At 53.7% G+C, this 27,867-nt stretch overlaps 2 protein-coding genes across 6 annotated transcripts in view; both read left to right on the top strand.

Annotated features, from left to right (window-relative positions):
- SCLY (selenocysteine lyase) overlaps nucleotides 1-12,696 on the top strand; it is a 40,115-nt gene extending 27,419 nt beyond the window's left edge. For 2 of the 5 annotated variants that reach the window (XM_024243814.3, XM_054550066.2), the window contains 5 exons: nucleotides 4,645-4,681; nucleotides 7,238-7,321; nucleotides 7,797-7,899; nucleotides 10,181-10,256; nucleotides 11,556-12,696. In XM_024243814.3, the coding sequence (XP_024099582.2) occupies nucleotides 4,645-4,681; nucleotides 7,238-7,321; nucleotides 7,797-7,899; nucleotides 10,181-10,256; nucleotides 11,556-11,709 (454 nt within the window). In that variant the 3' untranslated portion in view covers nucleotides 11,710-12,696. The other 3 variants (XM_054550065.1, XM_054550064.2, XM_054550063.1) reach the window with 3 other exon arrangements.
- Nucleotides 12,697-12,785: 89 nt separating this feature from the next.
- Nucleotides 12,786-27,867, top strand: part of ESPNL (espin like) — a 32,523-nt gene continuing 17,441 nt past the window's right edge. The window contains exons 1-4 of the mRNA XM_024243595.3: nucleotides 12,786-14,011; nucleotides 15,243-15,433; nucleotides 17,982-18,168; nucleotides 21,107-21,289. Of these exons, the coding sequence (XP_024099363.2) occupies nucleotides 13,718-14,011; nucleotides 15,243-15,433; nucleotides 17,982-18,168; nucleotides 21,107-21,289 (855 nt within the window). The 5' untranslated portion in view covers nucleotides 12,786-13,717. The remainder of the gene's footprint in view (nucleotides 14,012-15,242; nucleotides 15,434-17,981; nucleotides 18,169-21,106; nucleotides 21,290-27,867) is intronic.

A 27,867-nucleotide genomic window follows, 5' to 3' on the forward strand; every position in this document is an offset into this window, starting at 1 on the left:
CTGTAGTCGCAGCTATTCAGGAGGCTGAGGGGGAAGGATCACTCGAGCCAAGAAGTTCGAGGCTGCAGTGAGCTATGATCACGCCATTGCACTCCAGCCTGGGCAACAGAGCAAGACCCTGTCTCTTTAAAAAAAAAAAAAAGACAATATTGGCCAGGCACGGTGGCTCACGCCTGTTATCCCAGCACATTGGGAGGCCAAGGCAGGTGGATCACCTGAGGTCAGGAGTTTGAGACCAGCCTGACCAACATTGAGTAAACCCCATCTCTACTAAAAATACAAAATGAGCCGGGTGTGGTGGCGCATGCCTGTAATCCCAGCTACTCGGGAGGCTGAGGCAGGAGAATCGCTTGAACCTGGGAGGCAGAGGTTGTGGTGACCCGAGATCGCACCATTGCACTCCAGCCTGGGCAACAAGAGCGAAACTCCGTCTGAAAAAAAAAAAAAAAAAAAAAAAGACAACATTAATTGGGCGTGGTGGCTCACACTTCTAATCCCAGCACTTTGGGAGGCCAAGGCAGGTAGATTGCTTGAGGCCAGGAGTTCAAGACCAGCCTGAGCAACATGGTGAAATCCTGTTTCTACAAAAAAAAAAAAAAAAAAATAGCTGGATGTGGTGACACAGGCCTGTAGTCTCAGCTATGTGGGAGGCTGAGATAGATGGTAGGATTGCTTGAGCCCAGAACAGACCTCTAGCAAGACTGACTAAAAAAACAGAGAAGTTACAACATCAGGAATGAAACAAGGAGTGCCACTCCAGTCCCTGCAGCCATCAAAAGGATAAGGGAATGCCACAAACAGCTCTACACATAGGAAGTTAACAACTTAGATGAAACTGACCACTTCCTCAAAAAACACAAACTACCACAACTCACTTGATATAAAATAGATCATTTGAATAGCTCTATAATCATTAGGAAATTGAACTTATAGCTTTAAAACTCCTCAAAGAGAAGTCTTCAGGCCCGGTGGTTTCACTAGAGAATTCTATCGAAGAATTGTTTGTTTAAGGAAGAATTAACATTTCTATACAGTCTCTTCCAGAAAATAAAGAGGAAGGACAACTTCCCAGTTCATTTTATGAAGCTAGTATTATCCTGACACTAAAACCAGATAAAGACAGTACAAAAAAATCCTTTACACACCAACATCCTCGTGAATTTTGATGCAAAAAATATTTAACAAAATGTTTACAAATAGAATTCAGCAATACATAGAAAGAATTATACACAGCTGGGTGTGGTGGTTCATGTGTGTAATCCCAGCACTTTGGGAGGCTGAGGCAGGGGGATTGGGATCACTTGAGCTCAGGAGTTCAAGACCAGGCTGGGCAACATAGTGAGACCCCTCTACAAAAAATAAAAAAATTAGCTGGGCATGGTGGTACACGCCTATATTCCCAGCTACTTGGGAGGTTGAGATAGGAGGATTGCCTGAGTGAGCCTGGGAGGTCAAGGCTGCATTGAGCTATGATCACACCACTGCACTCCAGTCTGGGTGACAAAGTAAGACTCCGTCTCAAAAAAATAAAGAATGATACACTGTGACCAAGTGGCATTTATTCCACAGATGCAAGGCTGGTTCAATATTCAAAATGCGATCTAGAGCCAGGAGTGGTGGCTCATGCCTGCAATCCCAGAACTTTGGGAGGCCAAGGTGGGTAGATCACTTGAAGTCAGGAGTTCGGGCCCAGTCTGTCCAACATGGTGAAATCTCGTCTCTATTACAAATACAAAAATTAGCCAGGTGTGGTGGCGGACGCTTGTAATCCCAGCTACTTGGAAGGCTGAGGCACAAGAATCGCTTGAACCTGGGTAACAGAATTTGCAGTGAGCTGAGGTGGCAGCACCACACTTCAGCCTAGGCAACAGAGCAAGACTCTATCTCAAAAAAAAAAAAAAAAGAAAAGAAAAAATGCAATCAAGGCAGGGCACAGTGGCTCATGCCTGTAATCTCCCAGTACTTTGGGATGCCAAGGCGAGAGGATCACTTGATGCCAGGAGTTCAAGGCCAGCCTAGGTGAACTGCAAGACCCAGCTCTACAAAAATAAAAAAATTCAATCAATGTAATCTACCATATTAACAAGCTGATGAATAAAGAAGATACCATGATCATATTTGATGCAGCAGAAGCATTTGACAAAATTCAACCATTCATGTTAAAAACTCAGAATAATAGGATTAGTGGGGAACTTTCTCAACTTGAAAAAGAACATCTACATAAAACCTACAGCTGACATCATGCTTAGTGGTGAAAGCCTGAACGTTTTACTACTGTGGCTGGGGAACAAAGCAGGGATGTCCACAGTCACCACACTTATCCAACATAGTGCTGGAAGTTCCGGTCAGCGTAGTAAGGCAAGAAAAGGAAGCAAAAGGCATATAGATCAGAATGGAAGAGGTAAAATTGTTTCTAATCAGATCACACAATTTTCTATAAAGAAAATCCCAAGGAATATACAAGAAAACTCCTAGAACTAATAAGTGAGTATAGCAAGGTTGCAGGACACAAGATAAACATGCAAAAATCTATCTTATTTTTATATAGTGGTAATGGACAGTAGACAGTAACATTAAAAATATAATACCATTTACAATGAAACAAAATTACTCAGATATAAACTAGCAAAATATAAAGGACTTATATGCTGAAAATAATACAATGTGGATGAGAAGAAGATCTAAGCAGAGACACATGCCATGTTCATAGATTGGAAGATTCTTCATACCAAAGATGTCAAAGATGGATATACAAGCCTAACAATTTCTATCAAAATCCCAGCAAGTAGATCAATGGAGGAGAATAGACCCAAACAGAAATAGGCCCATATGAGTTACGGGTGCAGATACAACCGCAGGAGACGCAAATCAGTTCAGCCGATGAAAGTTAGCCTTTCAACAGATCGTGCCAAGGCAGTTAGACATTCATAGGCAAAAAATGAACCTTGACCCAAGTCTTACACCAAGCTTGTCCAACCTGCGCCCTGCAGGCTGCATGCAGCCCAGGGCAGCTTTGAATGTAGCCCAACACAAATGCGTAAACTTTCTTAAAACATTGATTTTTTTTTTTTTTGCGATTTTTTTTTAAAGCTCATCAGCTATCGTTAGTGTATTTTATATGCGGCCCAAGACAATTCTTCCAGTGTGGTCTAGGGAAGCCAAAGCATTAGACACCCCTGTCTTACACCTCATAAAATAGTGTCTCAAAATAGATCATGAAATTAAGTGTAAAACATAAAGCAATAAAACCGTTTAAAAATAGGAGAAAATCTTCAAGTTTCAGGACTAGGCAAAGAGTTCTTAGACTTGACACCAAAAGCATCCATAAAAGGAAAAATTGATAAATTAGACTTCATCAGAATTTAAAGCTTTTGCTCTGGGAAGGACCATATTAAGAGGATGGGAAGATAAGCTAAATCTAGGAAAAAATATTTTCAAATGGCATATCTGACAAAGAAATGGTATCTAGAATATATCAAGAACTCGCAAAACTCAACAGCAAAAATAATATAAGAAATTCAATCAGAAAATAGGCAAAAAATATAAACAGACATTTCATCAAAGAGGAGACCCAGGTAACAAGCACAGGAAAAGATGTTCAACAGCATTAGTTATTGGGGGAATGCAAATTAAAACCACCAGATATCACTAACACCTATCAGAATGGCTAAAATAAGAATAGAGACACCACCAAATGCTGGTGAGGGTGCAGAGAAAATATCTATTGGTAAACAAGCAATAGCCGGGTCCAGAGGTTTAAGAAAACTTTGTTCAGGCAAACTTAAGAAGTTAATGGGCCGGGCACAGTGGCTTACGCCTGTGATCCCAGCACTTTGGGAGGCCGAGGCGACCGGATCACGAGGTCAGGAGTTCGAGACCAGCCTGACCAACGTGGTGAAACCCTGTCTTTACAAAAATTAGCCGGGCATGGTGGCACGTGCCTGTAATCCCAGATACTCCGGAAGCTGAGGCAGGAGAATCACTTGAACCCGGGAGGTGGAGGTTGCAGTGAGTCGAGATCCACTGCACTCCAGCCTGGGCAACAGAGCCTGGGCATCTCAAAAAAAAAAATTAAGAAATTAATTATTAAGTTAATTTTTTTTCCTGAAAATAGGATAATGAATTCTGTTTTTCGGTTTGTTAGGTCAGAGTATGCAAGCCATTGTTTTTAGGGGTCTCTTGCCCATCTCCTGTGTGTGCACACACCCACATGCGCTCACACGCACACACACACAGACACACCCCTCTTGTTTGCTGATGCCTGAAATGTTGAGAACAAAGAGTTCTCCCCTGTTCCATACTATACTGGTTTGGCAGTGAGGACTAAAGAGAGCTGTGCCTTGGGGCCTGCAGGAGGCAGAGTGCTTGCTTTGGATAGGAAAAGGGTCCAGATAGAACTGTCACAGTGAACACCCAACACGTCACCCACAGTGGGCCTCGTTGACCTTCACTGGGCCAGGGCAAGTGAAAACTTGGCAGGGGAAGTTTCTGGGGCCTGCAGCTGCCATTGAGATAGCCACATGGCGCGTGCTTAGGAAAGATGTAGCGTGAGTTTGTTTTTATCTTAACACAATGACTTTCATGGAGACAGGATTCCTTCCTGAGACATTTGTTTATTCTTGCTTAATCCCTTGTTTCTTACAGGACAGAGAACACCCCAATGATTGCCGGCCTTGGGAAGGTGAGCCCTGGTGAGCTTGAGGAGACGAGTTGATTGCTTTGTCATCAGTGTCCCCAGCCGCTGTAGTAGGAATCTGGGGCTTTAGGGAGATCATATTCGTGATCTCATAAGCGGACTGACGAGAAAAAGCCTAGAATCTGATTTATCAACCTGGAGAGCTGTACTTTTTCAGATCTGTGGATTAGTGGCACTTATTTAGCATTTAAAAGGGAAAAACTCCTTGTCTCTGTCTCTTCTGACATGAGAAACTGTGATACTGTTACAGCAGAGGTGAAGCGTCAGGCCGCAGGTTCACCACTCCCAAAGGCGTCGGCAGCCCCCACACCATCGACGTTCTGTCCCCGACTGGTCTGTGGGGTGGCCAATCCAGCACCTGCCACCAGCCCTCCACTGGGGCCTGTCCTGCTTCTGCGACAGTAACCAGGCTCAGGTTTTGCTGTGCGAAGGCAGAGGTACTGGTCACACCTCAGCGTGTGCAGGCTGCTCCCTTACTCTGCAGGCTCTGCTCAGAGGCCACCACCTTCAAGCAACCCTCCATGAGCCACACCTACATTGGTCCTCCCATGTCCCCTGCTGTCACTCTCTATCCCTAACACTGCTTTATTTCCCCTATCTGATGTTTCTCTGTAGTGTGTTCAGATGTATGCGCCACCTCCTGCTTCCCCGAGAGCAGGGGCTTGGCCATGTCGGCCTCAGCATCCCCAGTACAGAGAAAGGGCTTGGCGCCCAGGAGGCCGGGCCTTGGGAAGAGTATGAATGGATTCCCTGTTACTTAGAATATTCAAAATTATTAATAGTGATAACTAAGGCTACATTTACTAGAAGGAAGAGTGTGTATTTGTTTGTTTGTTTGAGATGGAGTCTTACTGTGTCACCCAGGCTGGAGTGCAGTGGCACAACCTTGGCTCACTGCAACCTCCACCTCCCGGGTTCAAGAGATTCTCCCACTTCAGTCTCCAAGTAGCTGGAACTACAGGCATGCACCACCATGCCTGGCTAATTTATGTATTTTTAGTAGAGACGGGGTTTCACCATGTTGGCCAGCTGGTCTCGAACAACTAACCTCCGGTGATCCACCTGCCTTGACCTCCCAAAGTGCTGGAATTATAGGCGTGAGCCACTGCGCCCGGCCGGAAGAGTGTGTTTAAAGTGGAGTCCAGTACCTGCTTGTGTTGACCTGAATGATGAAGTAGTGGTGCAGTCCACAGGCTTTGAAATACCCAGGGTTCAAATCCTGGCTCGAAGCTTCACTCACCATGTGCCTTGGGTCAGGTCGCTGGAACTCCCTGAGTCCTGGCTATCCCCCCTGCCAGATAGGAATCATGGTAACAGCTTCCTAGATAGAGCCTCAGCTCACAGTGCTTGAAGACCCCCAGCCCCAGCACCACATCCCCACTGGTTCTTCAGCTTCGCCCAGCCCAGACCCCAATGCTACCAGTGCTCTAGACAGCCCCCCTCCGCCGCCCAGCCTGGACTCCATCCTGCACATGCCCTCCCCAGTGTGCTTTCTCACACCCATTCCTTTCTGCCTTGGTTGCATGCTGGCAGCCCTTCCCTGCACCCCTTGTGGATCTGTCTGTCCGTCCCGTCACTGTGATGCTAGCCTGTGCTCCTGCCTTTGAACTTGACATCTCTGCTAGGCCCTGGCCCATCTCCTGAGAGACCCATTCCTCTGAGTTCAAAACCTGTCCCGACCGCTGTCCTCTACCCTCTGCCCACCCTGGGCATCTTCCACTATCCAGGTTCTCTCTTCTGAAGTCCAGGAGATGCCCTCAGTCCTTCCTTGTCATCGTCCCTGCCTCTCAAGCAGCACCTGTCCTGTCCTGTCTGGACTCCAGAATACACCCACTGCCGGCCTCATGTCCATTTTCATGGCCACCAACCCTAGACCAAGGGTCTGGATGCCTGCCATGGCCTCCTGGGGGCCTGCTGCTGCCATTTGCCACACGGCCACAGAGTGACCAACACACAGGCCAGTCAGACCATCACATCCCTCCCTCAGAGCCTCACTGCGTCTGCCCCATGGCCAGGCCTGCAGGGCCTGTCGATCTGTCCCTGCGCCTTTACCCCCTCCGCACTCTCCACCCGCCACACCAGGCCCCTCTGTTCTAGAGTCAGAATGGCTGTCTGTTCCCTTCAAAGCCCTTGCTGGGATGCCATTCCCTGCCCTTGTGCAGCCAGCTCTGTCACCACCCCACTTTGGGCCTGCGAGGTCCCTTCACAGCGCCCACTAGTGGGTAGGAGTCTGTTCCCCTCTTCCCCTGCTTTTGTCCGTCTGCCTCTCTGGGATGCTGGCTCCTCAAGGGTTGGGATCCCTTTCAGGGCTGCTTTGCTGGGGCATCTCCAGTGCCTGGCGCTGTCAGGAGGTGCCTGGTGAAGTCAATTTCTGGGGCACTTGCACACCCTCCAAATGGCAGCACTCAAAAAATATGTCCTGTCTGTGACTGTCAGGAGAATGAGCAGTTTCAGGAAATGCCACCTGTACCATTGAAAGCTTTTTTGCCCTCCTTTGTTTTGCAAGAATTGTGCATCCACTCGTTGTGTGTCTGCCCCCAGGCCGCGGAGCTGGTGACCCAGAACTGCGAGGCTTATGAGGCCCACATGAGGGACGTCCGCGACTACCTGGAGGAGAGGCTGGAAGTGAGCGCAGCATGGGGTGGGCATCAGGAGGGGGAGGGTGTGTGGGGCAGGTGCCCAGAGAGAGGGGGCGTGGTGCTCCTGGACCCCAGGACCTGTGGGGATTGCAGCGTAGCCTGGAACTCAGCAGGACACAGTGAGGGAAGAAAGAACAGTGGCGGGAAGTACATGGGGATCTGAAACCCCGAAAGCAGGACCCTAGGCCAGGGGCATGATCTTTTTCAGAGACACAGGATCAAATATGCAGAGGTGGTATACTTCATGGTTTATGTGGAAGGTTCATATGTTTCCGAATATTTGGTTTTTCTCCTAATTAACTTTGCTTTCCATAGTCTGTACCCATAACTATTCTCGGTAGATGCTGATTGAAAAGTATGCACCTGCTGAGGTTGTGTTTCTGGAAAAGTCTAAATTTCAAACAGTTGCTGGTGGTGGTGGCTTTGAAGCTGTCACCAAATATTTCACTTATTTTTTTCAGGCTGAATTCGGTCAGAAGAGAATCCATCTGAATAGCCAGTTTCCAGGCACCCAGCGGCTTCCCAACACCTGCAACTTCTCCATCCGGGGACCCCGGCTTCAAGGTGACGGCCCCTCACCCTGGTCTTTCCAAGTGTGAGCACAGCTCCCGCGGTGCATGGATTCTGGTCCGAACCAGCGCAACTCCCACTTGCCCTGCCCTGAGCATGACACAGCTCGGGCTGTCAGAGGGCCTTGCTGGGGTTGCCAAGAGCAGGCTCGGGTGGCTGTGCTGTGGTCCATAGGGCTCTCGCCGCCGGCCCCTCCTCTCCCTGACGTGGCCCATTTTGCTGCTGCTGGGATGTGGACTGTGGCGAACTCTCGTGTCTGGCGTTAGCACCGCCCCAAAAGCCGTCAGGGAAGGAAGCAACATTAAATTCTAGACATTTGTCTATTTTGTTGGCAGTTTTTATTAAATATTTTATTAGAGTAAGGGAAAGGGGAGGCGATCAGTTTTAAAAACTGGCAGAGGCTGGGCACAGTGGCTCATGCCTGTAATCCTAGCACTTTCGGAGGCTGAGGCAGGCTGATCACAAGGTCAAGAGATCGAGTCCAGCCTGGCCAACATGGAGAAACCCCATCTCTACCAAAAACTACAAAAAATTAGCCAGGCATAGTGGTGTGCACCTGTAGTCCCAGCTACTCGGGAGGCTGAGACAGGAGAATTGCTTGAACCTGGAGGTTGCAGTGAGCCATAATTGAGCCACTGCACTCCAGCTTGGGCGACAGAGTGAGTGAGACTCTGTCTGTCTCAAACAAACAAAAAACAACAAAAATAACTGGCAGAGTAAGGATCAAGTGCAAATCTGGATTTCCTGCAACATCTGCCTCGGCTAGGAGCGGTTAGGATCACCCCCGTCCCAGATGCACCTAAAACCTGGTCTGCCCTGACTCCCTGAGAGTGGAAGTCCAGGTGACTGACCAGCCGCGTGTCATTTGGGAGGAGGTTATAGTGGCCCTGAGATCACGATGAGCTGCATCTGTAGACAAGTTTTTGACTTCTTAGAAGATGAAAGTTTTGCTTCTTTCTTCTTCCTGGATCACTCAGAGAAACCCAGCAGTCGTGTTTGGCCCATGAAGAAGAACCCGTGGGTAACCGTCATGATGGCTGCGTTCATGAGAACCTGGGCTGAAATGCGCTCTTGTGGGCAGTGAAGCCTTGGTCTCCTTGACCATCTCAGATTCCTCACCATGGAAAGGAGAGTTCTCTGTCCACGTTCCCCTTGTTCTGGGGTCAGACTTTGTGTCCAATGACTACCTGTGTTACTTTAAATGAGACAGAGGTTCTCATTTTATTTATTTATTTTTTGATTCAGAGTCTCACTCTGTCATCACCCAGGCTGGAGTGCTGTGGCGCAATCACAGCCCACTGTAGCCTTGACCTTCTGGGTTTAAGTGATCCTCCTGCCTCAGCCTCTCTAGTAGCTGGGACTGCAGGCACGCACCACCACACCTGGATAACTTTTTTATTTTTGAGATGGAGTTTCACTCTTGTTGCCCAGGCTTGAGTACAGCGGTGTGATCTCAGCTCACCGCAACCTCCGCCTCCCAGGTTCAAGCGATTCTCCTGCCTCAGCCTCCAGAGTAGCTGGGATTACAGGTGCCTGCCACCACACTGGGCTAATTTTTGTATTCTAAGTAGACACGGGGTTTTGCCATGTTGGCAAGGCTGGTCTCGAACTCCTGACCTCAGGTGATCCACCCGCCTCGGCTCCCCAAAGTGCTGGGATTACAGGCATGAGCCACTATGCCCGGCCTTGGCTCATTTTTAAAAAATATTTTGTAGAGATAGGGCTTCCCTGTGTTGCCCAGGCAGGTCTCAAACTCCTGGCTTAAGCAATCCTTCTACCTTGGCCTCCCAAAGTGCTGGGATCACAGGTGTGAGCCACTGCACCTGGCTGAAATTTTCATGTTAATCACATCAGCAGTCATTAATCGCTGTGCTTGTGAAAGAGGGAAATGCCTTCTGGCTTAATAGAACTCCCACGTGTCTCTACCATCCAGAACACAGGTGGAGACATGATATTGCCGGGACTGCCAGCTTGTAAGGAAGGAGCAGGTCAGGACTCCAGGTGTCTTAGCAGGCAGTTGATTACAAATGCGATTTTCAAGGCCAGCTTTGTGAGGCAGAATAGTGTCTGCGTTTCTGCAGCCAAGGGAGAAAGAAGTATTTTCTTCGGCTCCTGCTGTGAGATCTCTCCCCAGCTGCCAGAATGGCCAGCGCTGGAATTCCACCAGGTGGCACAGAGGGAGGGAAGCAGCCTGCGCCCAGCAGGACCCCGGGAAGGGAGAGAAGGGTGGCCTGACTGGAGCCCCATCTCAGGGGCATGTGCTCTGTCTCCACAGGCCATGTGGTGCTTGCGCAGTGCCGAGTGCTGATGGCCAGTGTGGGGGCCGCGTGCCACTCGGACCACGGGGACCAGTAAGTGCTCTTCACAAGCCCACTCCAGGGCATAGGGGTCCTCTGGGCACTGGGTGTGGTGGGCAGGCAGCAGGATCCGGCCATTGGGCCGCACTCTGGCTGGTGAAGGACAGCCCTGTCTGGGCCCTAGGAGGGGCAGAGGGAGGGCTTCCTGGAAGAAGTGACTTCCAAGCTGCCATCTGAAGGACTAGGACTTGTGCGGGAGAAGGGGGCTTCTCGTGCTCAGTTCTGAAGGCAGCGGGGGCAGGGCCTGGAGGGCCAGTGTGGCTGGGGCTGGGGAGGGCTGGGGCGGGCTGGGGCGGGGATGGCCCGAGTGTCAGTGCTTACTTAAACCTCACGGAAGTGGGAGCCCTGAGGGCCGTGGTGTGAGCAGACTCAGGTGTCAGATCAGCCATCTGCAAGATGCAGCAGAGATTCTCAGATAGCAGGGCCCGGGTGAGCGGGTGGGCTGCCTGGCAGAGACTGTGGGGTAGAGGGCGTAGGGCACCCAAGCAGCGGCCTGCTGGCAGCAGGGGAGAAGCGGTTCCGGGTCTGACCTGCTGAAAATGTGAGGCCCCTGTGGGAGGTCGGAGTGGACGCAGGAAGAACACAGGGCTCTGGGGAGAGAGCGGAACTGTAGCCAGCAGCACGTGGTCATCAAGGTCAGGGCGGAGGGATTGTGCAGGAGCACCTGGAGCGAGACAGTGGTGGGCCTGGCTCCAGGGAAAAGGAGGGGCAGGATGAGGCCCTTTGGAGGCGTTGGGGGTGGGGGGCAGGGGAGGAAAGGGGCCCGGGTGTGATGAGGGCAGGCCCCTTGACAGAGCCCACATCTCGAGCCTCCAACAGCTCTGCTTCAGGACGTCCCCACGCAGTCATCTGTTCATAGCTAGATACTGACTGGGTCCCTAGTGTCTGCAAAGCCCCGTGCCAGGTGCCATGAAGTTACCAAGTGGCTCAGGCGGGCCTCATGGGTGAGGCACTGTCTGTGTCGGCATCCGTGTTCTCCAGGACCTCAGACCCCTCAAGGACAGGAGAGCCCCTGGCCCCAGAGCTCAGTGTGAGAGGGAGGCAGTGTCACCTGGGAGTGCCAAGTGCAAGAGAACTCTGCAGGGAGAACGGGGCGACTCTGAGCCGCAACTTGATGTGGGTGGTCTTAGGGGTGTGCTTGGTCTGGGATTTCAACAGGAGGTGGATGCCAGGCGGGGCAGGCGCGCACCCGGGTGGGCAGAGCCCCACTGGGGGAGTGGTCCAGAGCAGGGGGGGCTGTGTCTCTTCCATGTGCCCTCAGCAGCAGCTGCAGCTCGGTCTCGCCCTCCCCAGGCCGTCCCCAGTGCTGCTGAGCTACGGCGTCCCCTTCGACGTGGCCAGGAACGCGCTCCGGCTCAGCGTGGGCCGCAGCACCACCAGGGCTGAGGTGGACCTCGTCGTGCAGGACCTGAAGCAGGCCGTGGCGCAGCTGGAGGACCAAGCCTAGCGCCGGGGCCGCCCTCCCCGCGCCGCTTCTAGGAAGCCCGTAGCAGGGCACCGAGTTGTCCCTCCAGTTCCCTCCTGAGGGCTGTGCCAGGATGACTGTCTCATGCCCCCTCTGCATTTTGTCCTGGAGTGCCTGCGAGTGTGCACCCCCAGTTTCCTTCCCTGGACCCCTGCAGAGCTCACAGGGCCCAGGACACCAACGCCGCATAGGACCGCCCGCATAGGACCGCCCACATAGAACCGTCCTCCAGTGGTGAAGCGGAAACACTTCAGCTTCATCCACCCTCCCCACTGGGAACTGGGCAAGCCTGTTGTGAGTGCCCTTTCCTGGAAGGTGTTTTTATCTGGAAGATAGAATCCAAGTATTTATAACTCATTGTCAGCCAAATGCTATCATGAACATAGGAAACTCGATTTTTTTGTTTTGATCATGGCCTCGCACATGCACCTTTCCAGAGTGGTTTCTTCTCAGGCCCTTTTTAGTCCCTTTCCAAAGCTGCCCTCACCACCCTGCTCCTCTGGCCTCAGTGCACAGTGGCCCCCAGCCTCGGCCAGGCCTGCTCTGCTCAGCGCCCACTGCCCACCACCCCTCCTGCTTCCCCAAGCCTGACCCTGTTCCACCCACTGGTAATCAGGGCTGCGCGCTTCCCCATCCACAGTCCCCAGGCCTTCCTGTCTTGTCCCTTTTGATCATTAACTCAGGGTTTCAGCTCCAACCTCGCTGAGCTGGTGGAGCTCTGGGTCATTCCTGGGGTGGGAATCGGATCATCCCTGACTCAGCTTTTACCTTAATTTTATTTGCAGAGGATTCTTTTCTCAAAATGCTCTGGCATTTGGACACACATCACATGTCGATATTTGCATAGGAGTCATTTTCAGTGGAATAACATTTTTAATGTGTGGTTTTACGGTTCAAGGAACTACATGATAATTTTGAGGAAACACTTGCCAGAAACTAAATTAACGAATAAAAGATTTCAGTGCCCGGCTTGGGGATCCTGTGGTTTCTCTAGTGGGCGCTGCGCTTCAGCATGAAGTCATCTGACGATCTGACGGAGCCTGTGGGGGAGAAGCCAGGGGTGCAGCAGCCCCCAGGTCACCGTTGTGTGATGATGCACTAGCCCGGAAATCCAGCTTGAGACTGTGTCTCTGGAAGCCCCTACAAATGTAATGGGTCCCCCATCTGCAGCTTCCCATTGCTGCCAGGAAGAGGCTGCGGTGGTCCTGACTTCCGTAAAGAAGAACTATGGATTGTCCAGAACAATTTGGAAAGGGGTTAAATGTACTTGGGCCCTTGGGGCTGCAGCCCAGAGACTCGGTCAGTGTAGTTGGAGAGGGGGCCGAGGCAGGGGCTGACACTTTCTCGCCTGAGAGGCCTGGACACACCCAAGTCAGGGTCCTGAGCCCGTCGCAGGCCCTGTGGAGCCACTATGTCCCCAGAGATTCCTAGGAGCCTCCAGGGCCAAGGGCCGGGATCCAGAGGCGGGGCGCTCAGCTCTGTGGGTGTCAACACAGCCAAATATGTAGACCTACTGGGCACCCTTTACTTCAGACACACTGTGGTGGCAGCTGGGGGTCTGCCCTTCTGTGAGAATTGGGGGAACCATCTCCCAGGCCACTCGGGGCTCCTGTGAGAAGCTCAGTGGCGCGTGTCCTCAGCCCTCGCTCCGCAGATGAAGAGGCGGGTTCCTGCTGTCTGAACAGATCTGAGCAGCCTCAGAGCCAGCCTCCTTTCTCTGCTGGCCATACCCAGCCCTGACCTAGCCTGGTGTGGGCCTTTGCCTGTGCCCTGTACTCCATCCTCCCAGCTCCAGGCACCTGGCACTCTCACACTGTGGGAGTGGCTTGGGCAGGTCCTCAAGGCCTGTCCCCCCACCCGACCCCGCCCCGCCACCTCCCATCTGCCCTGTGGCGGCTTATCGGGTAACCAGAGCCGGCAGCTTCATCCACGTCTGAAACAGGAAGCCCCGGCCTGTGCATGAGTCGCCACCGAGAGCCCGGGCCAGAGGATGGAGGAGCAGCGGGCACTCGTGGCCGCCAAGGATGGGGATGTGGAGACATTGGAGCAGCTGCTGGAGGCTGGCGCCCTGGGCCCGGGCATCACCGATGCTCTGGGGGCCAGCCTGGTTCACCATGCCACCCGGGCTGGCCACCTGGACTGCATCAAGTTCTTGGTGCAGCGGGCCCAGCTGCCCGGCAACCAGCGGGCCCACAACGGGGCCACCCCAGCGCATGACGCCGCTGCCACGGGCAGCCTGGCCGAGCTGTGCTGGCTGGTCCGCGAGGGGGGCTGCGGTCTGCAGGTGAGCGGGGATGGGGCAGCCTGGCTCCACGAACCTGGCTGGGGAACCAGGGAGGTGTGAGCCACGGAGGCTCAGAGTACTGGCCACCCCGGGCTCCACAGCCCTGGGCCCTTTGTTTCTCTTGGGGACTCCGTCAGTGGTTACCGTCTCTACCCCACACCTCTCAGAGCACAAAGGCTTGAGAGCCAAGAACACCTCCTAAATTTTGTTATCACCTCCCCTGCCAGGAAGCTGGGCGTTGCCAGCGGGGGTCTTGCCAGATACCAGGACCCCTGTCTCTGATCAGGCCTGGTCCACAGGGCCTGCCTCCCAAAGGGTCTAGAAAGGGATCTTTATAGAAGCACTGTGGGAACTTGGGCTTGAGAGCTGGGCGCCAGCCCTGGGGGACGGGAGTGAGGGCTGCTGATGGTGATCGTCTTGTCCGGAGCATTTTTACTGGGCCCCCCTCCCCTATCCTGCCTGCCCAGTCCCCTTTGTGCAGGCGAGGGCCTTAGGGCTGTCGCTCAGCCCTGTGGAGCTTTCAGGGCTGAGGGTGAGCAGGACTGACCGGCCTTAGAACGCCGCCCAGAGGTCAGAGTTGGGGTGGGGGCCGGTGGGGCCTGCTGAGACTACGGAGTGGGAAGGTTCCCCAGCACCTGGCTCGCCAGAGCGCCTGAGAGTCCCGGCCCAGCATCCTGTTCCTGTTGGCCCTTCTGCCAAACCCAAGGGCAGCAGGTGGGAGCTGTGCCTGCTGGGGATCCATTCTGACAGGGCCCTTGGAGAAGGCCCAGGTCTGCTGGACCCCTGACACCTGTGGTGGGAACGCTCCCTGCCTGGCCCCGGGACCCTGTGGCCAGCGGAAGGGCACTGGGGCAGGGGACCAGCCAGAGGCAGGTGTCCTGGGAAGCCTTTCTGACCATGAGCAGAGTGGGTGGGTGTCTGCGGGCACCTGACTGAGTGGGAAAGGGCCTTCTCCACACTGCGGACAGGGGCTCAGGAGAGGGCAGGGTTGCCAGAGGTGGCCTCCCAAGACCTGGACCTGAGTCCTGGCCCTCCTCTCACCTCAGTCCCAGCAGGGAGCACCTCTCTCCATGTTGCAGGCAGAAACGGAGGGAAGGAGGAAGGAGCTGGAAGCCCCTTCACTGGGTTGCAGGCAATGTGAGCCCTCGCCCAGGGCCCACCTCTGGCAGCTGGCTCTGGCTCTGGCCTCACAGCCTACCCCCAACTCACTGACCTGCCTGGGGCTTGGTAGGACCAAGATGCCTCGGGCATCTCCCCGCTGCACCTGGCCGCCCGTTTTGGACATCCAGTGCTGGTGGAGTGGCTGCTCCACGAGGGCCACTCGGCCACGCTAGAGACCCGAGAGGGAGCCCTGCCACTGCACCATGCCGCCGTCAGTGGGGACCTGACCTGCCTGAAGCTCCTGACAGCCGCGCATGGCAGGTAAGGAGCCCAAAGTCCCGCCTGGGGGGCAGCCTGGGGCGAGCTGGCCAAGGGGAAGCTGCACCAAGGAGGGCCAAGAGGACAGGCTGGTGGCCTTTGAGGTGAATCCTGCAGGCAGGCGTGCTGTCACTGTGGGGGTGAGCTGGCAGGAGCCAAGGGCAATGAGGCCTCTACCCACAGGCCAGGCAGTGGCGGTGCCATGCCAGGGCCCAAGGGGACACAGGCCAGCGCTTCAGCTTGGAGAGTGGCTGGGGGCGGTGACGATGGCAAGATGCTGCTGTGATGCCCAGGGCAACTCTGGCCCCACCTGGGGGCATCTCGGGACCTAAAACAGCTGGGGATATGGGCAGCTGGCAACCTGTGAGGGCACCCTCCCATCACCTGACAGGAGTGGGGACTGTCTAGTGGACTTGGGGACACAGAGGCTGGAGCTGCCTCTGCACTGCCCCACCCCTGCGCTGGGACCCCTAGAGCCGGGCGCTGGCCTCTTCATCTCCGGGGCCCTGTGCCCCCTGCTGGAATTGGTGGATGGGCAACGAGGAAGGACCAGGGTCAGGACAGCCAGTGAGGCAGACGGCCTTCTCCCCACCTGGAAGCGCCTCCAGTCCTCGCCCTGCTTACAAATGTCACTGCTGTCATAGGAACAGGCCCTCCGCCTCCTACTGTCTTGGCTGAGGGCGAACCTTCCTGTCCCCCAGGGACCCACCTACCTCTGACCACGGCTCTTCTCTTTTCGAGGCAGCATCTCATTTTCCTGTCGCTGCCCCAGAGGCCTCAGTCCCCCACACCTGCTTAGCTCCAGGACAAGCCCCGACAGCTTGCTTGTGGAATCGGGTTCTCATTCCCGGGTGTTCCCGTCCTGGACCGCTTGGCAAAGGCCTTTGGGATTCGCTTCTGTGGCTTTTCCCCAGAGTGTCCACACCACCCCCAGCCTTAGCTGGCCACAGTCTCTCTCAGACCCACACGGCTTTTAAAGAAGTTTCCACCATTGAAAACTGGGAGACTTGGGCCGAGCACAGTGGCTCATGCCTGTAATCCCAGCATCTTGGGAGGCTGGGGCTGGAGGATTGCTTGAGCCCAGGAGTTCAAGACTGGCCTGGGCAATGTAGCGAGACCTCCATCTCTACAAAAAATTTATTTAAAAATTAGCCAGGCATGGTGGTGAGTGTCTGTAGTCCCAGCTACTCAGGAGGCTGAGGTGGGAGGATCACTTGAGTCTGGGAGGTGGAGGTTGCAGTGAGCTGGGATTGTGCCACTGCACTCCAGCCTGGGCGACAGAGCAAGACCCTATCTAAAAAAAAAAGAAGAAAACCAGGAGGCTTCATGTTAATATGCGTACACACACACACACACACACACACACACACACACAAATGGGAAGGTCCTGTACCCCTGGCCTAGTTCCCACCTGGCATTGACCAGCAGCAGCCGAGAGGTGGCTGCCCCTGGCCAGACCATGCCCCCTCCAGTTGCCCCCGACCCACTGGCTGCATCACGGCCTGCTCCCAGCCACCGCGCTGGACACTGCCTGTTCCAACCCTGGATGCAGCGAAGGACACCTGGCAGAGTCCGGTGAAAGCACGGATCCTCTCCTGAGAAGGGCACCAAGGCATACTGGCAGCCCTTTGGGGCACATTCCACGAGGGAGTGGACCCTCAGCCTCTGCAGGTGCAGGGGACGATCCCTGTGTGGTCCAGGGCCAGGAAACAGACACCAAGGTCCTGTGTCCCCCTTGCTAGGAGCAGGGGAGAGGCTGCTAGGGGGCTGGTACTGGCAGGGACTTTGTGAGGGGAGGGGGGTTCAAACCCAGGTGCAAGCCATTGGACCAATCAGCTCCCAGCCTCTGTTTCCCCTCTGCCAGCTGAGGCCTGTGACTGGACTCTCCTCTGGGGTGGACCCTGAGTTGCTCAGATTCGTCTATCAGAAGTGGGGAGCAGGTGTGGGTGCTCGTGAGATCCCTTCATTACTACCCAGCTTCCCCTCCTGAGAGGGGAAGGGCCCGGAGGTAGAGGGTCTGGGACAGGGTGGCGTGGTCAGCAGGCTTGGTGGGAAAGCAGGCACGAGCCCAAGAGTTGACCCTCCCCAGCGATGCTGGCCCTGCCTCCACGCCGCCACTGCGACCCCAGCCCAGCCAGTGCAACCCTCAGCTCATCACAGGCTGCCACAGCTACCAGGCACCCAGCACCACCTGCCACAGGGCACAGGGCAGAGGGAAACCCCTAAGGGAGTCGGGGGTCAATCCTGGGCCTCCACTGGGACTGCTGAGAACCTGGAAGCCAAGACTGTGACCCCTCAGGTCTAAGAAGATGCATGTTTCAGACCTGGACCCAGGAGTCCCCAGAAAAGGACAGAAGGATAGGAGAGTGGGGTTGCACAGCCACCTGGGGGAGCAACCTGGAGGGGGGAACCCCGCAGCAGCAGCTGGAAAGCATGTGGGAAACTCAGTCATCACGGGCAGGGCCAGAGGGCAGCGGTGAAGTCCGAGCAGCTAAGGGATGGGCTCAGCCATAGGTAGGGACTGGGCCTCCAAACCCTCCCTTCCCTGCAGCAGCGTGAACCGGCGGACACACAGTGGCGCCTCCCCACTCTACCTGGCCTGCCAGGAGGGCCACCTGCACCTGGCCCAGTTCCTGGTGAAAGACTGTGGCGCTGACGTGCACCTTCCTGCTCTCGACGGCATGAGCGCCCTGCACGCTGCCGCCGCCCGCGGCCACTACTCCCTCGTTGTCTGGCTGGTTAGTAGGTGCCAGAGGTGGGAAGGGGACATCCAGGGAGTGTGGGCCCTCCAGCAAGCAGAGCCTGGAGCCTAGATGGGGGCTCCAGAGTGAAGTGGGGACACGCAGGGCTGTTGGAGCATCCGATGAGCTGGTCCATGGCTCCCGAGAACCTGCAGCCCCAGCCAGGCTGGGCCCCGGAAGTTTTGACCACCTGCAGTGCACTCTGCTCCGTGGGGTCGTGCCACAGCTCCCCTGGGGCTCTCCTAGTCCCTCTCTCCCTGGAAGTCCTGGTAGGCCTCCCTGGTGCTCTCACAGTTGGTGGTGGCCCAGCTGCTTTGTCTGCGCCCACACCAGCAGTGCCCAGTTCGGGCCACTCGGCCACTTGTTCAGGCCCTGCCGCCTGAGATCCCAGGCTAGTCCCCACCTTTCTCCACTTCTGGCCTCTTTGGGGAAGGAAGACCTGAGACCCCAGAGCAGAGTGGCTGGGGTTGGGGAGGTGCCATCTTCAAGGGGGTGCTGGGGACTTCCTGCCTCTACAACAGAAAAGCAGAGCAGGTGGGGCCTGTAATCACAGCTACTTAGGAGGCTGAGGCAGGATAACTGCCTGAACCTGGGAGGCAGAGGTTGTTGTGAGGCAAGATCACGCCACTGAACTCCAGCCTGGGCAACAGAGTGAGACTCCGTCTCAAAAAAAAAAAAAAAAAAGAAAGAAAGAAAAGAAAAAAAAAGAGTAGGGGAGGCCGTCTTTGAGGAGGGGACTTGGGGGCAGAACTGAGGATGGACAGGAGACAGCCGGACAAGGAGTGGGGCCCACAGCAACTTCCTGAGGGGGGCACAGCTCATTCAGAGGCGGGGAGAGCCTGGCCCATGGGGCCCGGGGTGGGCAGGAAAGGCAAACAGAGGCGCGGGGAGGACTGGGGCTCTTTCCTGAGGGTCCTGGGGAGCCACGGAAGGCTCGGAGCCAGGAGCAGCAGGATCTGACTGGCATATTGGAAGGTCACTGTGGCTGCTGATGGAGAAGTGAGAGCTGCCCGCCCCCAGACCTCCCATGCTTGCTTGGGGCCTCCCGTCTCCTGGCTCCCACCCACTCAGCTCCAGCTCCTTCTCCAGCAAGCCAGGCTGGCTCTGCCCCCAGGGCCTTTGCATGCGCTGCACCCTGTGCCTGGCACACAGCTCCCCAGTGCCCCTGGAGCCTTCCCTGCCCAGCTGGTTTACCGGGGGGAGCCGCCTGCCAAGACCATCCTCACTCCTGCTTTCCTCCCCGCCGGCGCACCAGCACCGGGCACACGGCACGTCTGACTCCTGGCCTTGGTGGTGGTTTCCACTTGCTGGGGTGTAGGCACCAGGAGCTCCGTGGGTGCAGGACTTCGCCACCTGCTACGTTCCCCGCACCTGGCACGCGGTCAGGCTCGGGAGATGTTTACTGAACCAATGGGCAAGTGAAGGAACAGGGGGCCTGGTCCCTTAGGATGGTGCCTGCTGCTCACCATGGCCCTGAGGCCCTTGGGACGGGTCCCACCTGCTCACCGTGCCCCCAGGCACTCAGGATGGCACTGGCCTGCTCCCCGTGACCCCAAGGTCCTCAGGCTGGTGCCAGCCTGCCCACTTTGTCCCCAGGGCCACCTGAATTGGCCTCTAGCCTCCCTTCATGGAGACTATAGTCCCTCCCGGGGCCTCGCCTGCAAGTGCGCCCCTCCCCACCCCAGGGCTGCCTCTCCAGCTCATCCTGCTGGAGCGGCCTCTCCAGCTCATCCTGCTGGAGCGGCCTCCCCTAAAGGAGGCTCTCTGGACCTGGGTCCCACCCTGGCCGTCCTCCCTTTGCCCCTCCAGCAGTTCTGACCCATTCACTCCAGACCTCAGCCTCCCAAACTATGCCTGGCTCCTGGGATGAGCAGAAGCTGCACACAGCGGGCAGAGCAGCAGCAGCTCACCACGGATGTCCTGAGGGAGGGAAGCAGGGTGTCCACTGAGCCCCTGGGAATGTGCTGAGGCATGAGCAGCCCTTCCTGGGGAGAAGGCGGGCAGGCCTCGGGGTCTCAGGGCCAGAGAGGCCACTCCAGATGCAAAGGAGCCCCACGGCTGTCTCTGTTTCCAGCTCATTGTGCTTTGCCCTACAGACACTTCTGAGTACTGATGAGTCAGGAGCACCCTGGCTGCGCTAGGAGGCACTCACACCCAAGGTGGCAGGGGCTGCTGACGGTTCTGCTGTTCTCCCCAGTGGGGAGGCCTCTCTGTCAGGAAGGCCTCTCTGTCTGGGCTGCCATGGGGGCAGGCCCATGGCAGGCCCATGGCAGGCCCAGGCCCCATGGCTGTCCCAGCTGCACAGGTTTCAGCGAGTTAGTGTAGAGGACTGTCACCTGGCTGGTGCTGTGGACCAGAGCAGGAGGCCCTTCAGAAGGCAGATGAGGCCCCAAGAGGCAGGGCTGGCCTCAAGTCGCTCCAGTGGTGGTGGCCGGCAGGTCGGGGCCCCAAACCTCATTGCCTGGCTCGAATCCAGGCCCTGGAGGGAGGCCACAGGACCCACTGCTCCAGCAAAGGGGCTCAGTGCAAATGCCCAACAAGGCAGCGCCACCCTCGGGCCAAATGAAGTTCTTTCCTCCTCTGCCCCTCCCTCCCTCCCTTCTTTCCTTCTGTCTTTCCTTCATAGCAAACACATGTTTACTGTTCCCTAGGTGTTTTCATTTGCCATGATGTTTGCTTTCAGATTTGGGACCATGGTGTCTCCAAATTAAGCTACTGTGCTCACTTCATCCCCACCTGGACCCCAGAGGTCCTGCTGCCCCAGGGTGACGGGGACGCACATGCTGAGCCAGCCCTGTCTGGGATTTCCTGAGGTTGTACCCTGTGCCCTGAGAGGCACAGCCAGGGTCCACTTTCACTTCTGCTCCGAGCCCCTCCCACTCTGTGTGCCTCCTCCCTGGGAGGGTGGCTCCTCCCTCTGCTCCTTCTTCTCCAGGTCACCTTCACCGACATCGGACTCACCGCACGGGACAATGAGGGGGCCACGGCCCTGCACTTTGCAGCCCGAGGCGGCCACACGCCCATTCTAGACCGACTCCTGCTGATGGGTGCCCCCGTCCTGAGAGACTCCTGGGGTGGGACCCCCCTCCACGACGCAGCAGAGAACGGGCAGATGGAGGTAAGGTGGGTGCGAGGGAGACAGGGTGAGCAGTCACAAGTGCCAGCCATGCCCAGTGCTGTGTCACTGACCCTCACAGCAAACCTGTAAGAGTGATGACCCCCCTTTTACAGATGGGTAAACTGAGGCTCAGAGTGGCACCGTCACTTGCCCAAGGTCAAGAGCCCAGGGTCAAGTGGCAAGATCCAAGCTCTATGCTCTCGTCCTGCGTACCATGCTCCCTCCCTTCGCGCAGAAACTCCCTCGTGCCCAGTCAGGGCTTGTTCTTGGTGACAGTCTTCTCAGAAGAGCCCTTGGGGCGGACCCTCTGCCGTGAGCAGCCTGGGAGCAGAGCTGTGGCAGGGGTGTGATGTCAGCCCCTTTGCTATTACCCGGATAAATCTTGGGGGCTCACATGGCCCAGCCTCAAGGACACGACATCCAAAAACCCCGCGTAGGCAGGGATGGTGTTCAAATGTTCAACAACATCAGAACCACACCCAGCCTTTGAGGGTGGGTGCAGCCATAAGCCGCTGGCCCTACACAGGTGCCCACCCGATGTCGACCTCATCTAAAGGCAAGGCCCCATCTCAGGAGAAAGCACACAGTTTACTTCTCCCCAGCCCCATCCAGTCCTGAGCAGTGTCGGGTCTGTTCACCTCCATGAGGTCTCCTGGGCTCAGGCTGCTCAGTCTGGAGCCAGAAGCGTGCTCCAGGCCTCTGCAAGGCTAGTCTGGGGGATTTTACGTGGAAGGGCAACCAACCATCGCATTCTGGGTCTGCGAGTCTAGACAACTGCTCCTAGCTGGAACCCAAGGTCTTCCTGGGGCCCCGGGTCACCCACTCTCAGCAGTGCCATTGAAAGAATCACACACGGTGCAGCCGCAGAGCCATCGGAAGGCGCGCATTCCCTGCGGAGCTGAGCTTTTGGCAGAATGCGGAGGAAACCCAATCCCCGCTCCCAGCAGCGCTGCTGAAAGCATCTTTCTCTGAGGCCCCCAACTACCGCCCTTCCTCTCACCATCCCCCGTCCACTCAGCTCTGCACAACCCAGCTCTGTCTCCCCAGTCGCTGTCCCCAACCTAGACAGAGATAGGAAGTGGGGGGAGGGGTGACCCGAAGGCCCTGGGAGGCGTGTCCCTGACAGGTAGCTGGTGGCAGGAGGAGCTCTGCTGAGTGGCTCAGGCAGGCCCCCAGGAGACCTCGGCTCAGAAGGGGGCAAGTGGCCCCTGGCCAGTGGTTTTCAAGCTTTTTTAAAGCAGCAAAATCTTCTTTCAAATGAAATATTCGATAGGAGCCCAAGAAGTTTAATAAATCAGCTGAATCCTCAGGCTCCTCACCTTCCCTCTGTAAAAAGAAAATTACTCAAGCCTCAAAACAGAGACTTCTTCCCTTTAAAATTTCTTACTGTGGATTTCAAAACACACAACAGCGTGTCATCACCGTTTGCAACCTCTAACTCCTAGGCTCAAGCAATCCTCCTACCTCAGCCTCCTGAGTAGCTGGGACTATAGGCGCACGCCACCACACCCGGCTAATTTTTTTAAAAAATTTTGTAGAGATGGGAGTCTCACTATGCTGAGCCCAGGCAGGCCTCAAACTTCTAGGCTCAAGCAATCCTCCCACCTCAGCCTTCCAAAGTGCTGGGATGACAGGTGTGAGCCACTATGCCCGGCCTTTTCCTCCATTCTTGACAATTTATGTTAGTACAGTACATTTGTCACGATTAGTGAACCAAACTAGCACAGTGTTACTAACTAGAGCCCACACTTCATTCAGATGCCCTTAGCTTTTACCGAATGTCCCTTTTCTGTCCCAGGATCCCATTCAGAATGCTGTATTATATCTAGTTATCAAGTCTCCTTAGATGCCTCTTGGCTCTGACAGCTTTTTCCCATTTAAAAATAAAATGTCAAAACAATGAGTGGATCCTCCAGCAACCTCTAAAGAGGAATGATGGTTATTTTTAACAGGTTTTATGTTTCAGTATATCACATTAGTTATTCTTTTTTTTTTTTGAGACAGAGTCTCACTCTGTCGCCCAGGTTGGAGTGCAGAGGCTCGATCTTGGCTCACTGCAACCTCTGCCTCAGCCTCCTGAGTAGCTGGGATTACAGGCACGCACCACCACACCTGGCTAATTTTTGTATTTTTAGTAGAGACGGGGTTTCACCATGTTGGCCAGGCTGGTCTTGAATTCCTGACCTCAAATGATCCGCCCACCTCGGCCTCCCAAAGTCCTGGGATTACAGGCGTGAGCTACCGTGCTTGGCCTAGTTATCCTTTGAATGGTGTGAATTACACTAATTTTTTTCAAAATTGTTAAATTGTGATTAAAAAATACATAACATAAAATTTACCATCTTAGCCATTTTTGAGCATACACTTCATCAGCGTTAAGTCTGTTCACATTGTTGTGCAGCAGAATTTCCACAACTTTTTCATTTTGTAAAACTGAGACTCTGTGGCCATCATCTAACAGCAATTCTCCATCTCCCTTTTCTCCCAGCCCCTGGCAACCAACATTCTACTTTCTGTTTTTTATGAACTTGATGACTTAGGATAACTCATATAAGTGGAATTGTACAGTATTTATCCATTTGTCTCTGGCTTAGTTCACTTAGCATAATGTCCTCAAGGTTCATCCCTGTTGTAACACGTCAGAATTTCCTTTTTTATAGCTAAATAATATTCCATTGTATGTATATACCACATTTTCTTTCTCTGTTCATCTGTTAATGGACATTTGGGTTCTTCTGCCTTTTGACTGTTGTGAATCATGCTGCCACGAACAGGGTTGTGTAAATATCTCTGAGATCCAGCCTTCAAATCTTTTGGATGTGTATACCCAGCATTAGAATACCTGCATCTACCCTGATTACTTTAAAATGTTACACCAACCTTGCATTCCTGGAATAAATTCAACATGACATATTATTCCTTTTAAATATAGCTGAATTCAATTTGCTAACATTTTGTTTAGGATTTTTGGCCTTATATCCTTGAGTAAAATTGGCATGGAATATCCTTTTTTTGTTTTATCCTTGTTAGATTTTGGTATCAAAATATGCTATGAATTAGGGAGTGTTTCCTCTTTTCCTATTTTTTGAGACATTTTGGTTATATTAGACTTATTTTTTTCTTTAAAGGTTTTGTGGAATTCACTAGTGAAATCCTCTGGATCTGGCTGTTTCTTTGAGGGAAGGTTTTTTATTACTAATTCCATTTATTTAATTATAGAACTACTAGGGCTTTCTACTTTTTATGTGTTGCTTTCAGCAAATTATATTTTTCTAGGATTTATTTCCTATAAATGTTCTAGGAATCAAATTTATCTAAGTTGTTAAGTGTATTAGCATGAAGTTATTTTTAATATCTTCATGATCCTTTATTGTCTGTACATAGTAATTTCCCCACTTTTAATTCCTGATATTGGTTATTTTCGTGTTTCTTTTTTTGTCTCAATCAGCTTCACTAGATGTTAGTCACTAGTTTTTCCAACGATCAGGTTTTAACTTGTTCAAGGTCCTCCAAAAAGCATTTAAATGTCTCCAATGTATGTTTGTTTTTTATTTCATTAATTTCTGCATTTATCTTTGTTATTACTTTCCTAAATTACTGAGATGGGTGCCTACTTCACTTACTTTTCAACCTTTTTTCTTTTCTAATATATTTATTGAAGGCTATACATTTTCCTCTAAGCACTGCTTTAGCTGTATCCCACTGTTTGATAATTGTTCAGTTAAAAAATATTTTCTAATTCCCATTTTGATTCTTATTTGCCCTAGGGATTCCTTGGAATTATGTTTCTTAATTTCCAAATATGAAGGGGTTCCTTCCAGTTATCTATTTGTTATTAATTTCTGTCCAAATTGCATTGTGGTCAGAAAACATACTCTGGTGATTTCAATCCTTTGATTTTTTGATAAGTTACTTTATTACCCTGTGTATGGTCAATTTTTATCAACGTTGCATGGTTCTCGGAAAGACCGTAGAGTTTGCAGACTGTTCTCTACATGTCATTGTGTTCTTCAAATCTCCATAGTACACATTTTAGTTTATTGGATTTCAAATGGCTCAAGAGAAGTGTGTGAACATTCCTGGCTATTATTCTGGATTTGTCTGTGTTTCCCTATAATCCTGTCACCATTTGTTTTATATATTTTGAACCCCATATCTAGTCTGTTTTATCTGATATATGTACACACATGACTTTTCTTTCTATACTTATTTGATGGTGAAGCTTATTCGTACTTTACTTTCAGCCTTCTGAATCCTTATGTTTGCCAGTACCTCTGGTTAGCCATATGCAGTCATGTTTAATTTTTTTCATCAGCCTGACAGTCTTTATCTATTAGTGCATTTAGACCATCTATAGTCAGTATAATTACTGTTTAGGGGTTTATTTTTACTCTGTTATTTTGAGGAGATGTAATCTGGCTGCCTGGATTTTTCTTTATTTAAAAGTAGTAAGCACAGTTGTTTTTGTCTGTTAGTTCTCAGAGCTTTATTTCTATTTCTTTGTGGGCTGGGTCTTCTGGTTCTCATTCATGGTATCTTATTTCCTTGTATTTTTATTTTTGTTGGCGTACGCTGACATGAAAAATGAAGTGCAGGCATAACTGGAGGCCTTGGCAATATCTTATTTGCCTTTGCTGGGCACATGTGGGCCTAGGATCATCTTAATCCGCATTCCAGGCAGGAAGTTCCCAGGACCACCTCTATGATAGGAACCAGGGGCCTGGCTGACGTCTGGCTTCCATTTTCTCTGAGGGTGGAGCCCTTGGCCTACATCGGGAGGGGGTCAACCAGAGCCCCCACCCTTGGTGGAGCCCGCACTGTTCCTGGCTTCCCTGGTCGCCTGAGGCTGCTGGAGGAAGGCACATCATATAACTGTTCTTCCGGCGTCAGCCCAGGCTCAGAGCAAGGGCAGTTCTGAGTGCTGGGCTCCCCCACACCCCTCACCCGCCAGGCTTTCCTTTTCTCCTGAGTGTGGCTGGGTCACTCCTCTCTGACTTCTGTGTTACCTTACTGAGGCTGTCGGCAGGTGACTTTTACGGTGAATCCGTGTTTCATGTCCTTGGGCAGTGGGTTGTTCTGACCCACCTGGTTCTCTCCTCCCTAGAGTGGATCCATCTGCTCACCTGCTTTTCCACTGCTGTGGCCTCTGCACAGACTTCCAGACAGAGTTCTGTCTGTCACCACCCCCCCTCTGCTGACAATCCCAGCGGTGATGGGGTCTGTCACTCTGGGAGAGAGGTTCCCTTCCTCCTCCCTATGGCTCTGTTCCTGTCAGGGCTATGCCCTCTCTCCCCAGCACCATCTGGGGCCAGGTCTGACACTTGTCCCCCTTCGTCTGCTGTGACACCCCTCATACTCCTGCAGACCCCATAACTCCCCTCCTCCGCATCTTAGCCTCCTCTTCCCAGCAACAGCTCCTTGGGGATGCTCCGCCTCCACCCACCCACACACCCACCGCGTCCTGGCAGACCTTTGCCATTCCCCCAGCCCAGAGCCTCTGGGAGCAGTGCCTCTCTCCAGCGACTGGCTTCAGCCACCTGCCCCAGCCTCCCCAGCCCCAGCGTCCTTGCACATCTGACAAATGCTTCCTGCTTCCTCAGCCACAACAGCCACTGGCTCAGCCCTTCTGGGCCTCCAAGAGCCTTCAGGCGTTATCTGGTTCAAGCCTCCCAGCAGACCCCCCGGGAAGGGGTGCCTGCACGCCAGATTTTGTGTGGCCCCACAAGCTCAAAATAGTTTTTCCCTTTTTAGATGGGGAAAAAGAAAAAGAATCACATCTCATGACACATGAAACATCTGAAGTTAAAATGTCAGTGCCCACAAATAAAGCCTTGTGGGCACCTGGCCACGCTATGGGTGGCAGCTTTCGCACCACAACCAGGGTTGCGTATTTGTGCCAGAGCCGGCGGCCCCCGGGCTGAGCTGCTTACTCTCTGGAGGGTAGCGCGGCACCCAGGAAGGCAGGCAGTGCACGGGCAGACACCCCAGTCCGCGGCTTAGAGGCGCAGGGTCATCATCCTCAGGCAGTGACAAGCCCTGTGGCTCTGCGGTTCTGGCGCCGGTCTTGCGGTGGTTCTGGCGCTGGTCTTGCAGCGATTCTGGCGCCGATCTTGGGACGGTTCTGGTGCCGACCTTGCGGCGGTTCTGGCGCTGACCTTGCGGCGGTTCTGGCGTGATCTTGCGGCGGTTCTGGCGTGATCTTGCGGCGGTTCTGGCGTGATCTTGCGGTGGTTCTGGCGCTGGTCTTGCAGCGATTCTGGCGCCGATCTTGGGACGGTTCTGGTGCCGACCTTGCGGCGGTTCTGGCGCTGACCTTGCGGCGGTTCTGGCGTGATCTTGCGGCGGTTCTGGCGTGATCTTGCGGCGTTTCTGGCGTGATCTTGCGGCGGTTCTGGCGCTGGTCTTTCGGACCTGCAGGGCTTCCAGGGAGCGGGGCTCTTTCCATCTTTTTGTCCACCTTCCCCTGGTGGCGCCGTGGCTTCCTCAGGCTGTGGCCACCTTGGAGGCCATGGAGCTCAGGGCAGAGGAGGGAAGGGAAGGGAAGCCCTCCAGAGAAGGATTCCCCCAGGACGAGGCAC

This window comes from Pongo abelii, chromosome 11, assembly GCF_028885655.2.
Source record: "Pongo abelii isolate AG06213 chromosome 11, NHGRI_mPonAbe1-v2.0_pri, whole genome shotgun sequence".
NCBI lineage: Eukaryota > Metazoa > Chordata > Mammalia > Primates > Hominidae > Pongo > Pongo abelii.